The 25,589-nt window shown below is 42.9% G+C and overlaps 1 protein-coding gene across 1 annotated transcript in view; it reads right to left on the bottom strand.

Annotated features, from left to right (window-relative positions):
- Positions 1–25,589, bottom strand: part of FER1L6 (fer-1 like family member 6) — a 110,824-nt gene that overhangs the window by 13,156 nt on the left and 72,079 nt on the right. The window contains exons 26-38 of the mRNA XM_032416096.1: positions 25,025–25,147; positions 23,724–23,763; positions 22,423–22,538; positions 21,040–21,171; positions 20,013–20,138; positions 16,633–16,760; positions 12,404–12,574; positions 9,864–10,024; positions 7,733–7,875; positions 5,412–5,500; positions 4,761–4,859; positions 2,305–2,546; positions 738–901 (exon numbers count right to left, since the gene is read on the bottom strand). Coding sequence (XP_032271987.1) covers positions 738–901; positions 2,305–2,546; positions 4,761–4,859; positions 5,412–5,500; positions 7,733–7,875; positions 9,864–10,024; positions 12,404–12,574; positions 16,633–16,760; positions 20,013–20,138; positions 21,040–21,171; positions 22,423–22,538; positions 23,724–23,763; positions 25,025–25,147 — 1,734 coding nt within the window. The remainder of the gene's footprint in view (positions 1–737; positions 902–2,304; positions 2,547–4,760; positions 4,860–5,411; positions 5,501–7,732; positions 7,876–9,863; positions 10,025–12,403; positions 12,575–16,632; positions 16,761–20,012; positions 20,139–21,039; positions 21,172–22,422; positions 22,539–23,723; positions 23,764–25,024; positions 25,148–25,589) is intronic.

The following is a 25,589-nucleotide window of genomic DNA, read 5'->3' as shown; positions in this document are numbered from 1 at the left end:
AATCCTTGCCTCACACACACACTGGGCCCCTACAGCAGCAAGAGAGAACCAGGTGTGACCAGAAGGTTCCAACAGGGTATGCTTTTGCCACTAAGCACAGGAGCAGAAGGAAGAACATACTCTCTACCAAGAGGAGGAGGCAGCATGGAAAGGGGTCACCAATGAACTCCCTTCTCTCAACCCTGCCCGTCATGTGGGTTATCCGCCCTCCCTTATGGAGGGGCACTAAGAAGGCTGCAGAACTTCCTTCCCAATATCTGTGAAAGGACTAAGCGCCCACAGCATGTGCCACACGGACCAGGCTGGCAATGCGGGGAAAAGGGGAAATGGTTCTCTCTGCTGCCACCCTCTCAAGGAAGTTTTAAAAGTCTGCATCACTTTTAAAATGGAGTCCTGCATTTGAGGGTGAGGGGATGAGGTTGTTCTATTAAAACTGTACATTAGTCAAGACTTAATGCATAATTTCAAGAAATGTTGGGAAAAAAAATAATGCCAGGGGCATAAATTCAAGCTAAGAGGTTAGAAAACCACCCTGACATAGCTATTTAATCAAGTATGCTGAAATAACAGAAGCTTAATGCATTTATAGTTTTCAAAATTCTTGCCTCTCAGCAGAAACTTTGCCTTAAAGTGTTCCGTGTCACTTCAAGGCACTTGACATTTACAAAGTGATTCACTTAAAGAGCATGATGGCCCCTATCTGCCCCCCAACCCTGTCTCCTACAGCTGCCACTTACTGTGAGTTCCTTGCTTTTAGCAAAAGGCCACCAGCCCCGCACACGCTTTTGCTGGAATATGGAGATCTTGTTCTCCTCGCTTGCATTTTCAAACTTGGTGAGATCGCAGGCTTTGGCAGACTTGGCTGCTCGGGGGAAACTATTGAGGTTCATTTCCAGGGAGCCTGTGAAGAGATGCCCTTGATAGTTATGGAAGGGCTTTAGTATCCATCACCACGCATCATTCACCCACCCATTCATTCATTCATTCATTTACTCACTAGTCGTTCAACCAGCACCACATTGGATCACTAGCATGTACTAGGTTTGGGGGATACAAATATTACCAAGACATGTTTGGTGCCCTCAAGGTCCCCAATGTAGTAGTCGGTAGAAGACAGGGCACAGCTACAATATATAACTTCCAGGCCTCAGTTTCGGGTGTTGTCGCTGCTGGACATCTCGTCTACTCCCTGAGTGCTTGGGGACTATGTGCCTGTCCTCTGAGCTTTCCTCTGCCTTAGCGTGGGTCTGCCGAAGAGAACCTCCTCCCCCAACTCACCTCCCTCTGAGTCCACTAAACTCCTCCAGGTAGGGGACTAAGTCTTCCTGTCTTTGTAGCTACTGTCCAAGACCTTAGTGGGCTCTCAACGAAGTATTTTCAATGAGTGAATATTATGGAAAATAAGATACCAGTACGAGAGTATTTAACTCTCTCTCTTTAATAACCTTTCCCTACTACAGAATATTTGCTAATTGTGAGCATTTAGAGCATGTACACAAACCAGAAATTCATAGAAAAATATTCCATAATTCCATCCCCCAAAAGTTGATCACTGCTCTACACATTAGTTTTTATCCTATGTTAGTCGTCGTTTCTTTGTCTGTCTCTGACTCTCTCTGTCTCTGATACATATAAACATGTACTTTGCATAAAGGGGATTTTTTTCTACCTTCTTTTTTCATTTAATGCATCTTATACAACTATCCAACTCATTAAATATTCAAATATTTTTAATGGCTGTGGGACTATCACTTACTGAGTGCTTACTATGTGTGTTTTCAAATTATACTGTAAAAGTATTAAATCAAATTATATTTTTATATTAAATTATATTAATTTTACACTAAATTACATTAAATTATATTAATTGTAATAATTCTATATTAAACTTATATTTAATTATATTAAATTAAGTTATATTTTTAATTATGTTAGATTTGAAGCTGTACTTCAAATTTAGAGCTGCAAACACTCTCTGAGGTATGTAATATTACCATCCCCATTTTATAACTGAAGGAAACTGAGATACAGAGGAGACTAGTAACTAGCTCAAAATTTAACAGCTTCTTATTGGTAGAGCAAAGATGAATTTAAGTCTGTTTGAAAACGTATCTTCCACCATAAGGATGTGCCATAACTTATTCAGCCAATCCCCTACTAATGCCTATTTGGAGTGTTTCTAATCTTTTGCTATCATAAATGGCACTGAAATTGTTATCCTTGTAGCTAAATCAAACCAAGCTCTCCAAAAACTGGGACGGAGCCCTTAACGTTAATGTGAACTTTACGAAGGCACCAGCTTACCCAGAAAGTCATCCGAAGACAGCCTTTCAAAATCCCAAACCTGGAGCACCAACACGGCTGGTGTCTTACACTCCATCTTCTCTAAGGAAAAGATGTTCTCCCTCTTGGTGATGACCATTTGCTTCTCAGCTGGGAGATACTGAAATGGAAACAGGAAGCGCCAGTTGAAGTTCCCCTCGCCAGTCAGGGAGTTGTAGTGCACATCGGTCTCCTGCTTGTCATCCTCCAGACCCTTTATCCACCTAAATAAAGACAGAAAAAGAATTACACACCCTGAGTCCCTGAGTACATTATTCAGGCATCAGTAAAATCAAGAGTGATTTAACTAGTTTCAGTGTGGTCACAGATCATAGCTTTTAAATTATGATATAGTTAGATTCAGATGGAAGTTTCCATTGCATCTGAAAGAGAGAAATAGGAGTCAAAGCGTCTGAAAGAGAAATGAGACTCTCATTCTAAGCCAGGTTTGGGAGATGTCTTTGGTTGTTCTGGAGCAGCACTGAAGCCCCCTGCAGTAAAGAGGGAAGACTCAGGAAATGTGAAGGGAAAGTGTAATTGGAGTTTCCTCTCCCCCTGGGGCTTCCTGTGAGGGTCCCACCTCTGCACCCACTACCCTGGTGGGCCTGTACAATTGGCCTGGTTTAGACTCAGGCCTGTGATCAGCTCCCTCCTCTCTGGTTCTGGGCCTCGAAAGCCCAGCAGGCCTGCATCATCATGGCATGGAGGGTAGAAGCCTGTCTGCACCCACCTGGATTCTAGTCCTGGCTCTGCCATTACTAACTGGAAAGCCCTGGATAAGGTCTCAAACCCCTGTACCTCTGTTTCATCTGGAAACTGGAAGCAATGACAGTACCTAGTTCATAGTGTTGCTCTGAAGAATTATAAGAGGTAATAGCTGTAAGGTGCTTTGTGTACTCCAAGTTATATAGAATGTTATTTCCTCTTATCTGGTCTTCCTCCTCCATCCCCAGTATAGAGTAAGCTACCATTAATACATTTTCCTCTAGTACTTTATCCCTGGTGAATTATTGAGAAAATAGGTGCTTTTAACTTTACCTGATAACTCCAAACCACTTGCTTTCTGAAAGCAGACATCCCTTCCCCACAGGTCAGGGAAAGATAAAGACCTTCCTTGTCCCAGAGGAGTGGTACCACTCAGAGTATGGATGCAATTATTTAGGTAAAGATGGTGCTCACTCAACCAATATATATGTGGTATCTGTTATGAGGCAAGGGGTGAGCTAGTTGCTAGAGGAGTGATGGGAGCACACAGAGATGGTCCTTGCCTTAACGGAGCTACAGCCACAGACGGAAGGGGATGGAGAGATGGAGGGGAGGTTGGCAGAAGTCACAGCGAGAGATGTGCAAGAGTCCTGTGGTGTGGTGGTGCACATTCCAATAAGGGAAAGAAGCTCAGCATGACTAGAGAGCACAAAGCAAGGAAGAATGAGATGGGCCTGGAGAGATAGGAGGAGCTAGTCAGATGGGATATTTTAGGACATATTAGGGATCTGAATCTTCATCCAGAGAAAATAGGATGTTATTAAATCTGATTTGATCAGATTGTGTTTTGAGAAGATAACCCATGTTTCAGAGAATAAGTTATAGGAGGCAAGAGTGAGTACAGACAGACCAACCCACATGGTACTTCAGTGGCCTCAGCAAGAAATGATGGAGGGAAAGACTATGATGGTGGTGTGGTGAAGATGGAAGTGGACGGTGCTGATGGCCATTTGGGAAGCTAAATTGATAGGATTTAATGGCGTACTAGAAATAGAGCCAATGAAGAAGAAGTTTCCTTGTTTGGGGAAGGCAAAGAGATGCCAAAAGGAGGCTGAGATGAGTTCACTACTTCTGAGATGGGTTTTATCCAAGGGGACATGTTTGAATCACTTTTGCTTCTGATTCTCTACCATCTCATCTGTCTCCATGACTAGGGGCTCAAAGGAAGCATTTGTGTCACAGCCAAGATGAGAGAGAGAGAGAGAGAGAGAGAGAGAGAGAGGGAGGGAGGAAGAGGGTAGTTTCCTGAGTCCTAGGTTGGTGTCGTTCCTATCAGTAGAACTAGCAAAGGGTAAGGTGCAACTTCTAGCTTCTGTATTAGTCTTACAACCTTCCTAACACTGAATCTCTCATCAGCTACATTACATCTCTCTACTTGCTTCAGGTGTAAAGGTATTTTGAATGCCACTCAAAAAGCTTAGGTACCCAACATTTAACTGAAAGAGATGTTTATATAATAAAATTTTCTCACAAAAATATTTTCATAAGATAATTCTTAGCATAATGACCAAATAATATTTGACAAAGGAAGTGACCTTATCTAAAAAGGTGAGTAAGATGGACTCCTTCTGTATGAGGTGGGTGGAGTACCTTCCATGAGGCATAGCTTCAGTTAGGGGTTAAAGAGAGGAGGAGGGGAAGAAAGGGGGCATGGAGTTTGTTGATGACCTTACCCTTTAACGTAAATATCACTTGATTTTTGTCCTGTGAAGATATTCTCATCCTCTAAAATGACATCTTCAGTGTTCCAGATGGTTACTCTCAATTCATACCTGGGATAAGGGAAGGCAGCATTAGGCTGAAGACCTTGAAAGCGGAGTCAGCTGGTGTGTATGGGATTCTGGTATTACTGTGTGTCAGTAGGCTTCTTCAACTTTACCACGTTCAAAAATATCAATGCTTATACTCTGGTTTCTCTTTAGATCGTATAAATCTTTCGCCTTTTACAAAAATATCAATGCTTAAGGTCTTGGTTCCTTTGAAACCAAGTGTCCCAGCTGGAATCACCAAGGACATGAAGTTCTCTGAGCAGTACTTTCTTCCATTAGCTGACATTTTTCAGAATGTTGCAGAATGCTGAAGCACAATAGCCCCTACATATAACACGAGCCAGCATTTCAACCATAACCACTGCTACCATTACTACCACTCACCCTTGTGGTAAATGGCCAGATGGAAAGTGAGATATGATTATCAGGTGTCAACTGATCAATGTAACTCAAGTTACAATGCAACAATCATTGTAATTGATCAGACGTCATGATCTTTTAGTTGGCTACCATGGTCTCTTCCCCTGAAGGTAGGGCTGCAGCTAGCTGACTTACCCTTTCGGCTGCCTTGGTGAGATGTCAACAGGAGGTCCAGGTGGAGGCATATCTTTGGGAAACATGTCCACCCACATCTGCAGGCGGCCCTGGTTAAGAAAAGAAGATCTCCTTTAACTTTGGTGGGGTATCACATGGGCAACTGATCATTCATGGTGTTAACAGATCCCTTTACTAGTCATGGATATTAGCTATATATCATATCATATCTTATCATATGGATATTATTCATATTATACATGCTTAGGATATTTGTTGACAAAGACAGAACTTACATTTTTATTAAGAATTAGTCAGAACATATGTTAAGAGCAGGTCAAAGGCAAGCAAACCCTTATTGAGCACCTACTATGTGGTAGACACAATACTATGCACTTGACAAAACATTATGTCAATTCCCCCACTATCCCCAAAGGATGGATGTTATTATTCCTACTTGACAGATGAGAAAACAACTTGCCCATGCTTACACAGACAATATGTAGCAGAGTCTGGATTCAACCCTTGTCTGTTGACTCCAGAGACTGCTTTTTCTATAAACTCCTAAGGATTAAAAAGATAATAATACTATCTGTCAGAGGTATCATGCTTCATTGTTTCCAATGTGCTTTAACATCTTTATCTCCATAACTGCTTAGCCCAGCTATATTTCTGTGTTACACATCTAAAGAAACCAAGGCTTAGAGCAGCCAAAGAAATGATAGGAGTCCTGTGACTAATTAGTGGCAGAATAAGGCCTCCCATCCATTGCTTTGGACTCCATACATCAGAATTTACCCTGCTGCAAGGGATCTGAGTGCCCATGTGGGGAGAAGTCCCAGTGGATTCAATGCTCAGCTCTGTGGTATACATTCTAAGTACTCCATCAGCTCAGACAAGAAGGTGAATGATCAACAAGGCCTGGGATGGTCAGGGGAGATTTTATATGAAGGAAGTGGGGTTCCCAACCAGAACAGGGAGGATCTGTAGGATTTAGGGGAAGGAGGGGCTTTGGCTAGAAAATAAAAGGGCTTTCCTAGGGAAGGGACAATTTAAGCAAAGAGTTTAGCATTTGGGAAGAGAAGAACCAATTAATGGAGGATTACAATCCTAGAGTCTCTAAAAAGATATTAACATTCACTTGTAACCAAAAAGCCACATGGTAAAATGAAGTATACCAATAACCAAAAGGTTTTAAACATCTGGCAGTGAATTTTAGGAACTAATCATAGGCTTCTACATCTGATAAAAGTCACTCTCCCAACACCACTGAGATGGCAGTGTGGCCATTGGAAACTGCCCCATGGAGTCAAGCTCATGTGTTTTGCCCAAGTGACACAGTGAGTGAGTCCAGGGCTGGGACAGGACTAAAACTCAAACTGCCTGGGTGAAATCCTGCTCTACTACTTACCGCATGAGTAACTTTGAGCAAGTTACTTAAACTCTATGAACTTCAATTTCTCCATCTTAAAATCAAGGATCATAATAAGTACACCATGAGGCTGTATTAGGGAATAAGGTAAGGTGACTCACACACCCCTATTTGTCTAGGAAAATCCTGGTGGTGCCCCTTGTACCAGCTTAATTATTAACAGCAGCCTCTTTTACTCTCAAAATGGCCATCATTTGGACAAACAAATCTATGATCATCCTAACTGAGATAATTTACATAAAGGGCCTGGTATATAAGTACGTATTAATTACGTACATATAATTAATAAGTACATATCAAGAAGGCTCTTAATAAAGTTGATCTTCTTTTCACTTCTAATTCATAACCCAGATCTCTGGTTATTTTTTCCAAACAGCTTCCTCTTGCCAATTCTTCAAAATAAGCCACCATCTATTGCTTCCCTGGGAAAACTAATGGCCTGTGGGGTTACTGATAGATTTTGGACAGGTCTTGGGCATGTCAGATGGATTTTGAAGTTTCTCAAATATCTGAAATATTTGAAAGCATTCTTTCAAAAGAGTGTGATAACTCAAATTCATTAAAAAGGCAAAAAGCACTAAATCCAACTCTGACTTTAGGGCAGAATTTCTCAACCTCAACATTGTTGACATTTGGGGCTGAATAATTCTCTGTTATGGGAGGCTGGCTATGCAGTACAGGATGTTTTGTTGCATCTCTGACTTCTACCCACTAGATGCCAGTAGCATCCCCACCTACCTGAGACAAACAAAAATATTTCTAGGCATTGCTAAAGTCTGGGGCAGGGAGGCAAAACTGTCTCTGGTTGAGAACCATTACCATAGGGAACACAAGAATAACTTTTAGGGACAAAGTCCTATTCCTTGGGGATGAACACACCTATTGGGGCCAGAACTGTCTTGGCCATTACCTGCTCCATTCCTGGCTTATTCTTGTGGTACAGTGGCCGAGTTTCTATGTGCTCAGGAACCAGCTTACACCCAACCTCTGGTATATCCTCCCATGACTGTAAAACCCTGAGGGCCAGGTGCTCATAAGACTCCACTGTCTCATCTGCTTGGAAGAAAGAAGAATAAAGACATTTGTCCGATATATTTTCCCATAATGGAACAATGATGGGCTGTCAGGTGCACTTTTAAACACTCCCTTAAAGGTTAAATTTAAATGTACTAAGGCACAGGGAGAGAGTAAAACTGCAAAAGAGAAAAAGGACAAAAAGAGAATAGAAAGAAGTGGGGGTGGAGTGGAGGGAAGGGAAAGAGACAGGAGGTTTAGAGAGCAGGAAGTGAGATGGGTTGACAAGATGACCAGAGTGCAGTCAAGGTCTCAGAGTCTGTGGCTTCATTTGCCCCTTGAATCAGATTCCTCTAGAGCCTGTGAACTGCAAGCTTGGCTTTGAGGTACTGGAAAGGGTATATTTCCTGGAGATATAAGACTATTTGTTAACACCATAGTGTGAGAGGGCCTAGTAGATCTGGGTGGTCCTGAACAGGTGGTAAAATCCACACAGTATGTGTTCATGGAAGTCTTATCTTTTCTCGTTGTTCCTTCCCACTAACATACTTGCTCATAGGGAAGGTTCTCACATCTGTCATCTTACCAAAGAAGGCAATACATAATAAAAACTACTGGTAGAAAAAGTACTTGCAAAAATAACACAAAAATTGCTGGAAGAAAATCAAATTTTTTGATAAAGTTTAGAATGGCCAAATTTGACATAGGGATGTTGAGTTCAGTTTTAAAAAGGCCACACACACACACACACACACACACAATCTCCCAATAGCAATAATTACAATCAGTAGAAGTTGATGGGGATGAACACATAATCAGTGAACTAAATCTTTTATCATAAAGTTTAATCAGTTCTTGACTGACTGAAATGAATATCATTTCAGATTTTTGGTGGCCAAAAAAAATGGTTTCATCATGAAATGTAGAATATTGACAAAGGAATTAATTGGCCTAATAGAGTATACTGTGAAAAAAATTTTTTCTCAAGAGAAATTCATTAAGATGTCATTAATACACAATTTAAATGTCAATTACTCTGCATGAAAAAACCTTCAAGAGGTTCTTGGGTCAAAATAACAAGGTGAGAAGAAATTCTGGTGTCAAAGTGGCGGGATCAACATAACATTGTGAACACATCCAGTGATATGTCCTTAATTGGGTGCTTTGCATCAGAAGCTCTGAACCTAAGAGCTGGTTCATAAGTTTTGCCCATATGTAACCCTTACATAAGTTTTGCCCATATGTAACTCTACACCTATTGATTTGCATCAAGTGGATGGGGATGGCATTACAAGAATTGTTCTGTATCATGAAAGTAAAGTAAAGGTGGCTTTTTTTTCTCATCCTCAATTTATGAAAGCCCCTCTGGAATCTTCCTGGTATGTCCCATGTGCTTATATGGAAAATCTGCTTCTTGGTACTGAAATAAGAGAGTTGTTGGTATAACATTTGTGGGGTAATTTGGGATGTGTCCAATGATTTGTTTTATATCATATTCATTTTAAGGTTACTGCCTACCTTCCAATACAACAATCCTATTTGTGTGATCTACACTATAAAAATATCAGAAATGTGCAAAAATATGTATAAGAAACATGTTTCTTCTGTACAGAAATGTACAAAAAACAAGACACAATGTAAATAAATGACACAGCCATAAAAAGGAATATCGTCAATGACACTCTCAAAGAACAAAGGAAAATCATCATAATCTATTGGAAATAGAAAAAGCAGGATACAATACAATATGGTACACTTCCAATTCTGTAAAAATGTCACACACACACACACACACACACACACACACACACACACACACACTGTAAGGAAATACACCAACAAGCAGCATGCTTATCTCTGAATTTGGAGATTCTGAGTGATTTTCATTATCCTCTTTTCTTTTCCAAATTTTCTACCAGGAGCATGATTACTTTACAATAAATAGCTGCTCTCCCAGCCACAAATACCACCAGAAGCAGGCTTTTCAAAAGAAGAGCAACGTCAGCAGGATACACTGGGGGAGTTACCCGTGTCCTCCTCCGTGAAGACTGTTTTTCCAGAAAAGACCTGATTTCCTATCTGTATTTTCCCAGGATGAAAGTAGGGTCCATCCAGCTTGTTGTCTTTGCAGAGCTTTGTGAGGATTTCAGTGGGTTTGGATGTGTCTCTCCAGGCGTTGTATCCTTCTCTAGAAACAGGGGGAAAGGATGGATAGGGTGAGGCCTGCCTTCCCCTGGGAGGACACACTTAAAGTAGCTATTAAAAGGACCACCTAAGTATGATCAGTGGTTTCCTTTAGATTTCTTGCCATTCTATACACTTGGGGCTAATGTTTTTTGTTTTGTTTTCTCTCTTTTCTGGTTAATTCCTCTGCATCTGCATGCTTAAATGAAAGTCAAGACTTCTGAGTAGCTTGACATAAAAATCCTTTGCCGGTAGTTGTTTTTGTGTATGTGTGTGTGTTTTTCAAGAAATGTACCTTAAAACAAAAATTGAAGTGACATTCATATAACATAAAATGGACCAATTCAGTGGCATGTAGTACATTCATAATGTTGTATAATCACTACCTCTACCTAGCTCCAAAAATTGTTCATCACCCCAAAAGAAAACCCTGTACCCTTTAAGTGGTTGCTCCTTGCCTCCCTGCCCCCCTCAGCCTTTGGCAGTCAGCCATCTGCTTTCTGTGGTCTGGATTTCTTTGCACGCAGTTCCTGTTTAGTTTAGTTCTGTCCCTTGCAGAAGAGCCATCTGACTGCTACTTCTTCTAAGAGGAAAGCTTAGCTCAGCCTTTCAATTACTCTGCTTCTTTCTTCCCCTCTCCTCCCCCACCAAAATCGTATTAGAGACTCACGTCACAGGTGGAGAGTCTAGATGTGCTGTTTCTATAATCTGTGATTTTCCTGGTGCTTAGTTTCTAAATCTTTCCAACCCCTTCTTCCCTTAAACACTAGCTGTTTGGTTAAAAAATATTAAGTTGCAATGAAATGCTCCCTATGAGCCATGACCAAGACAAGTTTGGATTTCTCTGTTCACTGGGACACAGGATTCATCAGAATTTAACTTATTTAAGTATTTAAATAAATCAAAACATAACTATAAAGCAGTGTTCCTACCTTGTGCCAAAGACATGAGGATCCTGAAAAGTTCATCCAAGCCATGCCCAGAGCCATATGTACACAGGCTTCCCCAGAAATAGGTGCTCTGGTTTTGGTTTTGGTTTTGTTTGCTTTCTTGTTTGTTTGTTTGTTCTCATCTATTTTTAAAAATTTACTAAACAAAGTTTACAAACCCCTTGACTAAACTATTCTGCTCCCTGGTGGTTCCACCGTCAGGAAATTCTTCTGAACAGAAGAGGCACCATCTTTACCTGTGGCCTCCTTCCCTGACTTCAGAGTGAGAAGAACGCATCATTCTCTGAATGGTACCTTCTCAGGTAAACACCTCATGGGGCTTATACATTCACAAGAGTCCCCCAAACTGAACTGGATTTCTATGCTATGAAAACAATGATTTCAAAAAATACTTAATGACACTACAGAATGCTTAGGATATAGGGGTAGATGCAAGTAGCAGCTTGCAAAATGACATGGATAATGTGAGGCCAACTTCAGGGAAAAACAGCATAGAAAAAATGCTAAAAGGAAATAGGTAAGAATTTTTTATACAAGTTATGTCTGGGTGGAATAATTTGAGCATAATTTTGTACTTTCTGCATTTCCTCAATTTTCTGCAATGAATATATATTATTTTATATTCAAGAAAAGCATTTCTAAAATTACACCATGGAAATCTAATGAATGTTTTTATATTTTTCCTGGCTGAAATTCTGAAGATTTTTATTTTTTCTTAAGATATCAGATAAAACACACTTAAAAAAAATAAAGCTGGAAGTCTATATTTTAAAATGAAGCAGAGGGGTGCCTAGGTGGCTTAGTCGGCTAAGCCTCTGCCTTTGGGTTTAGGTCATGATCTCAGGGTTCTGGGATTGAGCCCCGCATCAGGCTCCTTGCTCCGCGGGGAGTCTACTTCTCCTCCCTCTGCCTTTCCCTCTGCTCATGTGTGCTCTCTTTCTCAAATACATAAATAAAATCTTTCAAAAATTTTTTCTGATGAAGCAGAATTCAAAATCATTGTAAAGAGTGAGAGCTGGTCCATTCCTCCCTCTTTGTAAGGTGCAGATAACACATCAATGGGTTTTGAGAGAACTGAATGAGGTACAGCGTCTGGTGTATCGTAAGCACTCCTGAGTGTTTGTTATAATTAACTGGGATATTGGCATTTGTGTACTATTAATCATTCTTCTTCTAACATCATTCTTCACCAGGAAACTCTGCCCACCAGGCCCAGCCGATTGAGTGAACATGTTAATTCAGCTCTTGACTCTTGAAGAACTTGCCCTGGGTTCTAAATCCATGCTGCCTCCCCAGTCCCAACCACCCTCAAGAGCAGCGAACAGTTTCTCCCACCAGCCCCGCTGACCTGGAACCCCTCTGAGACATTCAAGCTGAGCCTTGGCTGGCGCAGCAGTGCCCCCCCCCCCCCCCCCGCCCCGAGAAGAACTTACATCTCGTACTGGCTCTGCAAGCCACAGATGGCTCGGTGTCTGCTGTAGAAACGGTTCTCCAGGTCGATCCTGGTCTCCCCAATGAGGTCATCTGTCCCGATCAGGTCATGGTCGTAGATCAGGATGGAGAGCAGGGAGTCCTTTGGGAATGTGGCCTGGATCTCAAATGACCTGTGGTCCAAGTAAAGGCATTAGGAATCTACATCTAGCTACACAGGGAACGTCTCCCCGGTCTGTTTTGAGCTAGCCTGCAGTTCATAGGAACTCACTAAACTCAGTGAATACTTAGTAGATGTTTATTTGATTTAATGTCTCATTGAGATTCAATTTCCAATTCTGCTGTCAATTTCAAGGAGCCAATGATCTCCACTTCCGTGGGTCGCATCCCACAGTCTTCATCTAGGGTGACAGCAAGATGGGTATGAAACACCTGGGGGTTCGGTCTCCAACAGAACTGATTTCCAATTTTGGATTTGAATCTGCAACTTCTTGGGTGTAAAACTTTGGGAAAGTTATTCCATCCCTCTCAGCCTCCTTAGGTGTAAATGGGGATCAGTATATCTTCTTTATAATATAGCACGGTCGTTAACTGTGATATTGTTTATACAAAGCACGCATTTAGCTTGCAGGTATGCAACTGGTGTCCGATAAACTGCCATTCCCTTCCCCCTCCCTGGTTGCTTCATGGGGGGGCGGGGTGTCAGCTGAGTTTGTTTTAAATGAAAAGCCTTTTGAAGACGGAAAATCCCAAAAACAGAATTGCAGGACTGCAATGTCGTCTCTGCAAACTTCTGAGCCCCTCGACCATGAGACCTGCCTCCTTCACCTCTGCTTTGCTGGAGTCCTGGCTTCACCTGCAGAGAGTAAGCAATGAATGTCTCCCTGAACCGGAAGGGATCTCAGGAATCACCATATCCCAACCCCTTCATTTTACAGATAAGGAAATTGAAATCCGGAGCACAGAAGTGACTTGCCTGGACCATAAATCAGGTCAAGCTAGGGTAAGTACCAGTTCCCTGACCCCCCTAGTTCTGAGCTCTTTCCATGATACCTCACTAGTGCAAGGTGTTGAAAAGCAGTGCCGTGGGATTTCCTGGGATAATGCATTATCCGCGTTGCTGAGCATTACAGAAGATAATTAAGGAAGGCACTTGTACGGATGAGCACTGGGTGTTGTATGTAAGGGATGAATCACTAAATTCTACACCTGAAACTAATATTGCACTGTATATTAACTCACCGGAATTTAAATAAAAACTTGGAGAGAAAAAAAAAAAAAAAAGGAAGTAAATCCTGAGTCAATTTAAGGAAGTGTCTTCTTGAGAAGAAAATAAAAAACACACCAGCGTTCTCTGGCTCTTCCCAACTCCGGCTGCCCTGGGACAGGTGCTGTGGGCTGGCCTGTGAGCGAGGGACCAAGAGGAGGTGGGGAGAAAGGGAGGACGGAAGGCCCATGATTTCCCTCCGTGTCCGCTGGCCTGTCTGGGCTGCTGCCCTTGGGGTCAGACCCGCTCAGCCCCGGCTCTCAGTCTCCAGTGGCAGCGACTACAATTCCAACACCAGCCCCCCGCCCATGAAGCCTTCCTGAGAGAAAGCAAGAGAGATGCCGCAGCTCCATGGACTGGAACTGACTGAGGCAGCTCTAATAGGCCAGAGATATGGCTGTGCAGGGAGGAAATCCATATGTCTTCCATCAGGAGTCATAGCATTGCCTGGGGCGCCAAGATGTAGATTCCAAACTGTGCTTGATATTCTGGACGTGTCTCACGAGGAAGCCTCCAGCCACAGTCTCTGAGGCTGGCCATCACATGGTTGCTGCCACCAAGGAAGGACTTGTTAAGTGCTTAACTACCCTGCCAATGGTGACAGAAGACCCAGTTGCTTTGGTCCATCTTCCCAAGCGGAGTGTTCACAGATTAACCTCTCTTGATTATTCACTGGAACTGTCATTAAAAGAACTACCAGCAACAGCTCACCGTGGTTGAACTTCCAGCCACCCGGGGAAAGACTAGGCTTCCACTAGGCTTACACACTGAGATACTACCTCTAAATACAATGGGGCATGAGAAAAGAGAAAGCACTGGGGCGCCTGGCTGGCTTAGCGGAGTGTGTGACTCTTGATCTCAGGGTTGTGATTTTGAGCCCCACATTGGGCATAGAGATTACTTTAAAAAAGAGTGAAAGCATATGAAATGGGTAGAACTGAGCCTTGCTGAAACATTTAGTACCTCTATGCTTCAGAGCAAAGTTGTTCACTCATTCATTCTTTTATTTATTCGTTTGTTCATATGACATTCATTATACATTGTATACCTGTATGCCAGGCACTGTGAAGAAAATGAGGAAACGCCAAAGGAAACCACCTCAGGATGATGCAGAGTGACAGGGGCCCATTAATTCTGATTGGAAACTGACTGAAGGTTGTCCCTCCATCTATTCATTCATTCACTCTCCAAATACTTGCTGAGCATCTGTCTGCTCTGTGCGAGACCCTGTTGTAGGTTCTAGGGATGCAGCATTGGATGGACTAGACCAAATCCCTGCTCCAAGGGAGCTTACCTTCTCGTGGGAAGATGAGAGATGGCCAATAAACACAGAAACGTGTCAAGTTATGTCAGAAGCTATGAAGGAAAGTAAAGCAGGCAAGGTGCCAGGCATCAGGGGATGGAGCGTGTGACATCCTCATACTGTGAGGTCGCAAAGAGGGATGCCCCAGACTCCAGGTCAGGGACAGGAGCCCTCTACTTTGCCTGCTGGAACATGCAGGATTGAGCCAGCAAATTCTATCCCCGAGTAACAATTAAAAACACACTGAAGAAAGCATCTACATATGGAGGGCTTCTGGCAGAGGCTCCGCAATGCCAGAGGCCGGTGGGAATATTTTATCATCCTCTTCTTTTGTTTACCATAGCCATCAACGGGGTAATAAAACCAGTCTAATTCATGCACTGTGCTGGAAGTACCTTATAAAAAGTGACTACAAAGCACTTGGCAAAATGAAGTGCTGGTTACATAAACAGCAAGTAATAATAAAGGTCATCTCTGGGTCAGGGAAGCAAGGGTAAACCTCCCTGGCACCATTGTTTTAATCATTCTCATTAATCTGAACAGGCAAGATCATGTATTGCCTCATTTCCTCCAGAGCAATACAGTGTTAAGAGGTTCATTCTGATCAAATGTCAGAGGGTCCACAGCAATCACAAAAGTGTAAATGAATTTAAATGAGGCTAATGGAGAGTTCCTCTCACGCTCCTTGCTACTCCAGAAAAAAAGAAGTTAAATACAGTTAGGACGTAGCCATTGCTAAAATGATTATCACGGGGGGAGAAGGAGGAAACAGATGTGTTCTGAGTGTCAACTACATGCTCGTGTAGATAATGTGCTAAGTGCTGTATATTTAATCTTTTAAAGGCCACTGAGAGTCAAGTGTCACGATTGTTTGTTAGAAAAACTGGATCAGAGAGGTTAAGCCACCTGCATAAAGTTACACAGCCTGTATGTGGCAGAATGTAACCCACATTTATCTAACTCCAAAGTTAACAGCAATCAGGTGCACAAATCCAAGCGGGGAACACAAATGTGTGCCATACGCTGTTAGAAGACAAATGGGGGCAGTAGGGTTGCTGTGAACTGGAAAACATCTCATTCACCCAAACATGAACAAATGCAATGTGCGTTGAAACACTTTGCAGGAACGTAAAACACAAGCAGAGGATACAATTCAATTTGTTTACTTCAGGGGTCACCCCAGATGAGCTGCAAAATGATCTGATGGAAAAATCCCTTTGATAGGAGACAAAAGACCAAAGGTATGGCCCCTTCTCCCCTACTCATGAGCTGTGCGAACTTGAATAAGTTTTTAATCTCTCTGTTGCTGCCCTTGGCTTGTTTATAAAAAGGAAATCTCTCTGTCCAAAGGCAGAAGGCTGAATCTGATGACCGTTCAGATGCCTCTTGTATTTAAGATCTAAGAAAATCATTGTTGGAAAACTATGGGCATGAAAATCACCAGGTACCACCAAATTCCTGAAGGGGCCACAAAAGAATTTAATGCTTCTCCACGAAGGTTAGCTTGGTGAAGGTTAGTTTGGTGATTACCAAGAAGTCAGCTTAACTTCCTGCCACATTCACTCAGACACACACATACGCACCAGCCCCCCCCCCCCCCAGAGACACAGCAGGAACAAACACACACAGGACAGTATGTCATGACCCAGGTGGCCACTGACCTTCCAAATACTGGGTTCAGTTGTTTGGGGATGTATTTGTCCCGGTCTTTGATTTCTGTTTGGCCAAGCTTGACCACAATGTAGGGATCCGCTTTGCCATCCGGATCAGCGGGGCTGAGATTAAATGCCTGGAGAGAAAGAAAATTCTGTTGGTCCAGTGGTTCCCAACATTGGCTGCACTCTCAGATCACCTGGGATTTTTAAAAAATATGGATGCCTGAGTTCCATCCCCAGATTCTAATTTAATTGACCCTGAGCTTTGGGACTTTTAGAAGCTCCCTAGATGATTCCAGTGTGCATCCAAGGTTAAGAACCACTGCTTTAGCCTCTCCATTTTGCTGCTGAAAGAAAAGTTATTGGCTTTTCTCAAGTTGAACTTTCTCTGGAGCCATCTCCCCAGTGGAAAGCAATGCTTGGCACAGAGTAATGAGCACTATGCTGGACACGAGCCAGAAGGCATGACTTTGAGTTCTAGTCCTATTTCTTGTATGATCTTGGGCAGGCCCCTCTCCAAGATCTATCTGTAAAATCATGGGGAGGGGGACGTGAAGGCCCATCCCACAACTGATGGGCTCTGAATCCATGACTCCATCAGGCCTGCATTTAGCACGGGCCAGCTGAGTAGTGGTGTGTTTCTCAGAGTGAGGTCTGCTTCTAGACAAGCTGGGCCTTAACCCATCCCAAGGAAACGCTTTCTAAGCGAAGGCCCAGATAGGGGGCTGGTGAGAAACTCTGTAGAAATGAGAGCTGAGTGAGAAACGATCCCATTTTTAGGACTCTGTCCTACAGATGAAATACATAAGCACACAAAGCTCTGTTTTCAAGGATGCTCATCAGAGCATTGTTTTCTAGCCAGATTTGTAAATAACCTGTATGTTAATTACTTAGGGAGAAATCCAATATAGGGAAGTCCAAAATACCCTTTCCCCATTTGCTCTCATCACATCACCCAGTTTTAATTCCTCACGTAGCAGTTATCTCTGACATTCATCTCATTTATCTGCTCCTCTGTTTATTTTTGTCCTTTCTTAATCCCCACACCACCACCCCCCACCCCCCGCTAGTGTGTGATCTCCATCAGAGCAAGGGTGCCGTCTATCTTGTTCATTACATTATCTCTAGGACCTAGAGCAGGGTCTTAATATTTGTTGAACGAATGAATAAATGGGAACTACATTAATTCAAGAAAACACTAGGTGTCTACTACAAAGAAGAGGAACACCTGTATGTACTGATCTGGAAAATGACCAAGTTATACTATATAAGAGAAAAAGAGATCAATATGTAATGCATGAAGCAAGAGTCTATTAAATAAGTACTTAGATGTAGCTGTAGACAAGTATAAATACAGTGGACTCTTGAAAACATGGGTTTGAACTGTGCAGGTCCACTTACATGTGGGTTTTTTTCAATAAACACGGTACAGTACTGTAAATGTATTTTCTCTTATGATTTTCTTAATAATATTTTTCTGGTCTCTAGCTTACTTTACTGTAAGAATACAGCGTATAATACATAGAATACACAAAATATGTGTTAATCAACTGGCTATGTTATCTGTAAGGCTTCAGGTCAAGAGTAGCCTTAGTAGTTAAGTTTGTGGGGAGTCAAAAGTTATATGTGGATTTTCAGCTGAGAGGGGGGTCGGCACCCCTCACCCCCACATTGTTCAACTATAGATATGGATGTGTTTACATAGTCATTAAGAAAAGTGAGTTATTTCCAGGGATAGAATTGCAGAGGTGGGGAGATTTGATTTCTTTCTTGGAGCAACTTTTAAGTAGTAGTATTTTTTACATTTTTGGATATTTTATTAAATTAAAAGATTTTTTTAAAGATTTTATTTATTTATTTGACAGAGAGAGAGAGAGTGAGCAGAAGCAGGTGGAGCGGCAGGCAGAGGGAGAGGGAGAAGCAGGCTCCCTGCTTAGCTGGGAGCCCGTCTCGGGGCTCGATCCCAGCACCCCAGGATCATGACCCGAGCTGAAGGCAAATGCTTAACCAACTGAGCCACCCAAGTGCCCCTATAAGATTTTTAAATTAACTTATTATTTATATTTTCCCTAAGTATTAAAGAATATTCATCTTTGTTTTATGCCTCATTTATGTTTCTAAAAAAGGATATAGGCAATTTGAACAAGGAAGTTAGAATAAAATAAGCCTACTGCAATCAAATAGGATTATGAAAATCAACTCCAAGGGCAGGATATGAAAACAAATACATGAACCATAAAGTTTCAGCAGAGATTTGCTTTGATTGAACATCAAATGTGGCCCCAAGCTTCCGGGCAATCAGGTCAAAAAGTTTCATAATTAAAGTGTAGTGCTCTCAACCAAGAAACAGACTCTTAACTACAGAGAACAAACAGATGATCACCAGAGGAGGAGGGTGGGGGATGGGGAAATAAGTGATGGGGATTAAGGAGGGTACCTGTCGTGATGAGCACCCCTGATGTATGGAAGTACTGAATCCCTATGATGTACAACTGAAACAATATTACACCGTATGGTAACTAACAGGAATTTAAATAAAAACTTAAAAAAGGAAAAAAAAAAAGTGTAGTGCTCTCATTATCAGAAAGTAGGAAGCCTAGAGCAGAAAAGATACTTTTCTTGGAAATACATTTGAAATGAAATTTCTGACCGCAACAATGTAGAGCCCGAGCCTGGGGGAGGATTTCACAGGGATAGCTGTTCTGCTTTGCCCTGGTTCTGCTCTCTTGCCTGTGAGCTTCCTGCTCCAGGCCTATTTGGTCTTCTTTCCAGCTATCAGGCAACCACAGAGAGCAAATGAAGCTACCCAGAGCAGTCTTACATGCCTGCAAAGTATTTTCCCTGAGTGAAAATCCAGCAAATGTGCACGTTACCAACCAAACTTCATACCCCCCGTTATGGACTGCAGTGTGTGTTCTCAACATTCTGTGTCCAAGCTCTAACCCTTGATGTGACTATATTTGGAGACAGGGTCTTTAGGGAGCTAATTAAGGTTAAATGAGGTCATAAGGGTGGTGCCCTAATCCAAAAGGACTGGTGGCCTTCTAAGAAGAGGAAGAGACAGCAGGTCTCCTTCTCCCTGGCTCTCTCTCTTTCTCACTCTCCTGCCTGAGCTCTCATTATGTGTATGTGTGTGTGCGTGCACGTGCTCACATGCTTACAGAGGAAAGGCCATGTGAGGACACAGGAAGAAGGTAGCCACTGACAAGCCATGAAGAGAGGCCTTACCAGAAACCAACTCTGCCGGCAACTTGATCATGGACTTTCAGCCTCCAGAATGGTGAGAAATAAATGTCTGTCATTTACCTCACCACCGTCTGTGGTACTGGGTTATGGCAGCCTGAGCAGATTAAGACAATCCCTCAGAGTAAACAAGAACGGCTTACCGCAACAACGTACACCCTGATCAGGACTTTGACGGGGTGGTTGGGTGGAACGCCTTGCTGGATTCTCAGCTGCCCACTGTCCTCAATGCTGGAATCCTTGGGGCTCTTGTAAATGCAGAAGGAGCCCTGGAACAGTAAAGCATGACCCAGTGAAACGAGATGGTCATATGTCCCACCAAAGCCCTACAGGGCATAGTGCTGGGAAAATGAGTGGAGTCTGGGACCCAGCAGGACCTGGGCTGGCGCTACCCTTGTGTCTGGGGGTCCTCAGGCAGTCCACGTAAACTGCTTGTGTCTGAGGTGCTTCTCGGTATGTCAGTGAATCGGTGTTGGTACAATAACAGCCTCCTCATAGGGCCGTTCGGTGAGGAATGTGGATAGGAGCATCAGATGGGATACTGAGGACCTTTAACACACAGGGAGCTGAGCTGGTGCTTTCCCCCACTAGGTCCTTCGAGCCTTACTGCAGTATTCCTATTTTCAGATGCTGCCAATGAGTCCCATGGAGGTCAAGTCCAAGATCACGAAGCGAGTTAGTACTACAATATCAGAGAGGGGCCAACTGCAGTCCCTGTGCTATTTCCAGCACACGGCCCTGCACCAAATGGCCCAGCGCACAGCAGGTCATAGTAAATGCCAACCACTTCTTTGTGATGCTGACACCGAGAGCCTGCCAGGATGAACAGTTAGTGTTGTTTGATTAATCATCCAATTAGTACATCTGCATAGATCATCTATTTGGTAGGTCAGGGGTGGGAGAAGCAAAATAAAATTCAGTGATCCTTTTAGGTAACAACTCTGTCTCCTTATATCCCATCAGACTGAGTTCCAACTCACTTCATTGACCACAAGCCAAATATTTCAAAAGACCAGGGCTAGACCTTGTGGGGTTCTAGAGAAGCTCTTGCATAAAGACTAGGGAATTTTCTTACACACATCCCGCACCACAATCTCATTAACAGAATTGAGTCACATCAGTCATTTACAGACAGGAGAGCCAAATAAAAGGGTTAACTTTGGAACTTGCCTTAAACTTCCCTATGACTCGGTCCCCATCGAGGCCATGGTCATCCTCCGTAGACTTGCCTCTGAAGAGCTCAAAGGTTTTCACCCAGTCTTCAAAATGGTTGAATTCACTCTCGAGATCACCCTCATATATCTTTAGGGAGAAGGGAGAAGAGAGTGCTCAGAGGAAGGAAGGCCCAGGATTGATTTAATGAGAAATGCCAAGATTCTCCAAAACTAGCCTTGATATATGCCCATTCGAAAAATCTAAGAGGCCACAGTTCATTTATTTTTAGCAAAAAAAGGAATATGATGGACTCAGCATTCCTAGAACTAGCTACCACTCTGAAACTTATAAAATCTTTTGGCTAAACTTTGAAGTTCCAAGAAGTATAGCTAAACCAAACTTTTTTTAAAATATATAATATATTATGATAAATATGATAAAGCTTTTTATAGCAAATTGATATCATCTGGTTATTGTATCTAGACTATAATATTTTGAGGACATTCAAATCAATAAATGTCCATTAAGCATCTAATTCTTAACACATATGAAATAATGGAATATTTTTTATCGTCATGCATATAGACATGAATTTTCCAAGTGCAAAGTTACATATATATATGTACTTTAGAAATGCAAAATTGAATTGAGTTTTAGGTTTGGTAATATAATTAAATCACTTATGCAAATTTCCTATCAAAATTACTTATCTAAATTTCTTACATGTAATTTTCATACTCCTAATTTTCATATCCATAAATATGCCTCTAGCTAATAGCCTCTGACTAATGTTACGATTGGTCTGATGGAGCTGACTTTAGTGAGAGTTAAAACTCCTGCTATTTGGGGGCATCTGGATGGTTAAGTTAGTTAAGCAGCCAACTCTTGATTTTGGTTCAGGTCATGATCTCAGGGTCCTGGGATGGAGCCCTGCTTTGGGCTTCATGCTCAGTGGGGAGTTTGCTTGAGGATTCTCTTTCCCTCTGCCCCTCCCCCCCACTCATGCTCGCTCACTCTCTCTCTCTCTCAAATAAATTAATTAATTAATTAATCTTTAAAAAAAAACTCCTGCTATTTTGATCATATTTTGAGCATGATGATGTCAAGCTCTCAGAGGTGAGCCAAGGGGAACTCATCCACTGCAAGTTACCTTGCTGGATCCAGGCTAACCAATGTAAGTTATGCCCCTTCTCAATATGAGGACACAGAAAATAGAAAATTAGCAAGCTCCATTGTCTTGCTTGCATGCTTGTTAAGGTTCATTTCTCTGCATCAGTGATTATAATGAAGACAAAGTAAGTTAGTTCAGACAAAGGCATTACTAGGGTTGACTGAAGCACTAACAGAACCCCCATCTGGAGCTTCCCACCCCTGGTGAAGATGGCCATGTCCACACACCTGCAAGACAGCCAGGTTGGGGATTTCGTCTTCTTTGGGTTTCTTCTTGAGCATCTTGTCCTTCTTCTTCTTTGGCCCATCTTCTATATTTACCACCACCTCGTCTGGTTTTGCCTCTGTGGATATTTAGTGGAAATTGTTAGACTTCTCAGTGCTGATGAGATGAGAAGAAACAGAGTCAAGCTCCCTCCTTCCCTTTGTTCCTGCGGGTGTCAGGACTTTTGTTTTCAAAAAGAAATAGTAACATGTCACTGCAGAGTTGCTACATACGGCTAAAGTCTGTGTGTTGCAGGATGGGAGGTGACATCACTCACGGAGCAATGCAGTGACAACAGACCCCCAGGGCCAGGCAATGTTCTGGCCTGTCCTGGTGTAGGTAAGAATTCATTAAATTAGGCCCAGAGATGGAAGGAAGGAAGGAAGGATGTTGCCCAGTCATCCAACTGGCTAAGAAGAGACCCAAGAGGGAAAGACCCAAAGCTTTTAGTTACATTTGCTCTCAGATCTGCTTAGGGACTGAGATTCATCTAGTTCAGCAACCTGAGGCTCAGCTATGTTAAGGGTCTTGCACCAAGTCACAAATGTCATTAGAGAGATTACTCAGGAATTTTCCAGGAGCAGTCTCTAGGAAAACACCATCTGGAACAGACCTCTGGCTCTGCTCTTTTCCAGCGTATAAATTTGAGCTAGCTACTCAATCTCTTTGTACCTCTGTTTTACCATCTGCAAAGTGAAGATGCTGTGGCTAATGTCATGAGGCTGGTCTTGGGATTAAATCTGCCAATTAGGAGTGGTTGAGGAACTGAGTGAGCCTTGTTCTGGTTCTCCTACTTCTCTCAGTGTCATCTGAAAAAGCACCACCACTTGCTATCACTGTTAATTTTAGGTCAAGACCTACCGATGGCCTGAATCGAGTTTGTGGTCATTTCAAATCCCTGGCCTCTTTCATTTGAAATTCTGCCAAACCAGATCTACCGGATCCTTAACTGAATTGGGAACCTAAAACCCAGGTCACCTCTATTAAAGTTCACCACGCTGAATCTGGCCCATCATGCCAGCTTCCTCCTGCTTTTGCTTTGCTGTTTCTACACCAAGACAGGAGCCAGCACTGAACTGGGTTCAGGAGACCTGAGATCTGGTCCCAGTCCAGCTCAAATCAGCTACATTTTTAGAGTGTTGTCATGTTCGTGAGTTTGTTCCTCACGTGGGAAATGAGGGAGTGGAGCACGAGCATGCCTCCCACTGCTTCCTTTTAGTATTATCTAACCCCAATGGCCAGATTCCATGCTCAAATAACTTACCTGCATTGCCTCTTTTCTCCTTGGGATTGCTCTCCTTTTCCTTTGAGAAAAGAGGGAGATTAGATTATTGACCCTACCATGCCTCATTTATGAGTCTTGATGGCCAACAGTTCCAATTCCATCATCTCAGCCTTCTGCATTCTTGGAGATGCCATTTTAAAAGACTATGCAAACTGTGTCCAAGAAGCCCCCAAGCGAAGCTTCGCTGATAGACCAGGACCCTCCTGCCACAAGATACCTGTCCCTACAGAAGAGGCGCCCATGTGTCCCAAAAAAGCACCAGCAAGCAGCAGACTTCCCTGCCCTGTGTGCACAGCCCCCTGTCGGCTACTACCTCTCTCCCCTCTTTTCCCACCTCCCTGGAGCATCACCCAGTTGGCACCATGAGTTCTACCTGCTGACACGCCAGGCTGTTGGGCCTTTGGGTTGGTCCCAGGGGTCGGGGAGGTTAGCAGGGTAAGGAAAAAGGGCTGAGCCCTCCCTGGGATTGGTAGTGTCCACTGCAACAACAGGAGGGAGTTTGGAGGCAGGGGCCCCCGTTTGGCTTGTTTATTTAACTATATATCAATACTCATGTGTAGCCCTAGATGAAGAAACTATGGTCTTAACAAACGAAAGAATCAGAAGAGTTTCTATGCAACTGAATGTGATAACAAAGGACTAATTTTCCTTTCCTTGTTTACTTAAGGATGAGACGTTTTACCAAATTCAGCCCCTGAGATTTTGCCTGAATCTCTTGACCCACTTTCCAGTGGTTCTGCAGTTTTGTAACTCAATATCTTTCTTGTTGCATATACACAAAGCTCTGCTCTGGCAACCTGTTCATTATTTGCATTTGCTAAGGCCAACTGCTCTGCCTTTACATTGGTAGCTTCCCGTACGAACTTAGAATCCTGCTGGAGACCTGGGGCCCTTTGATCTGGCTATCTCCAGGTGTACCTGAAACCCCTATTGCTATACCCATCTATCCAGAGACCCCCTTTCTCATGGCTGGACCTTTCAGAGTCTGACAGGGGCTAGATCTCTAGATGCTATGCCGGACTGAACATCCTTCCAGCATTTACAACGGAGCCTGTGTCCTAGGGTCAGCTCCAGCCAGAGGGTGAGGAATTTTGCAATTCTGGATGCTTCCAGGCTTTGACCCTTTCTGTAGTTAAAAGAACTGCACCTGAGTGGGGCCTAACCTATAGTAGAATCTAGAAGGGGATAATATGGGTTTGCAGGGGTGTGGGAGGGTGTTGTGGAGGGCGCTGTGTTTTCTTATCCAATCCCTTGACTGTCACAGCCAGGAGACACTCTACCTTCTGTGCTTTCTTCAGGGAGGCATAATACTTGGACCACCAGTCAATGACGTTTTCAGCAGATTCATCCGCTATGGTCCTCTTTCTCCTTTTGGTCGACCTTCGAGAAGGTTTCCTGGCATCCTGGCAAGGGATGAGGGATGGATTATTAGGGAGGCCTCATGGATCTGCCTGCTGGCGGCTGGCTGGTTTCCTGAGGAAGGGAACACACAGGTCCCCTTGGAAGCAGATGAGGGTGTGAGCAGCTTTTGAGGCTGTAGCTCTCTGTACCATTTCCATAAATGATACTTTAATCATCAAGCCATACATTCACTCATTTATTCAGCGAACATTTACTGTTACTTAAACACACAGATGTGAGATATGGTGCCTGGCACTGGGGATGAAAGGGGAATGAGAAACAATCCCCGCATCGGGGAAGCTTCATTCAGTAGAGGAGACAGGCAGGCGGCATGATACGGCGTGCTATGGCAGAAAGGCATTAGTTGACAAGCAACTAATGTAAGTTTTGTGATTCTCAGTTTCCTCTGCTGGGGACAATCATACCTGCCTGCTTCACTGTTGG

This window comes from Phoca vitulina, unplaced genomic scaffold (genome assembly GCF_004348235.1).
Source record: "Phoca vitulina isolate PV1807 unplaced genomic scaffold, GSC_HSeal_1.0 scaffold18, whole genome shotgun sequence".
NCBI classification, from domain to species: domain Eukaryota; kingdom Metazoa; phylum Chordata; class Mammalia; order Carnivora; family Phocidae; genus Phoca; species Phoca vitulina.
This window is presented reverse-complemented; position numbering and strand designations above follow the sequence as displayed.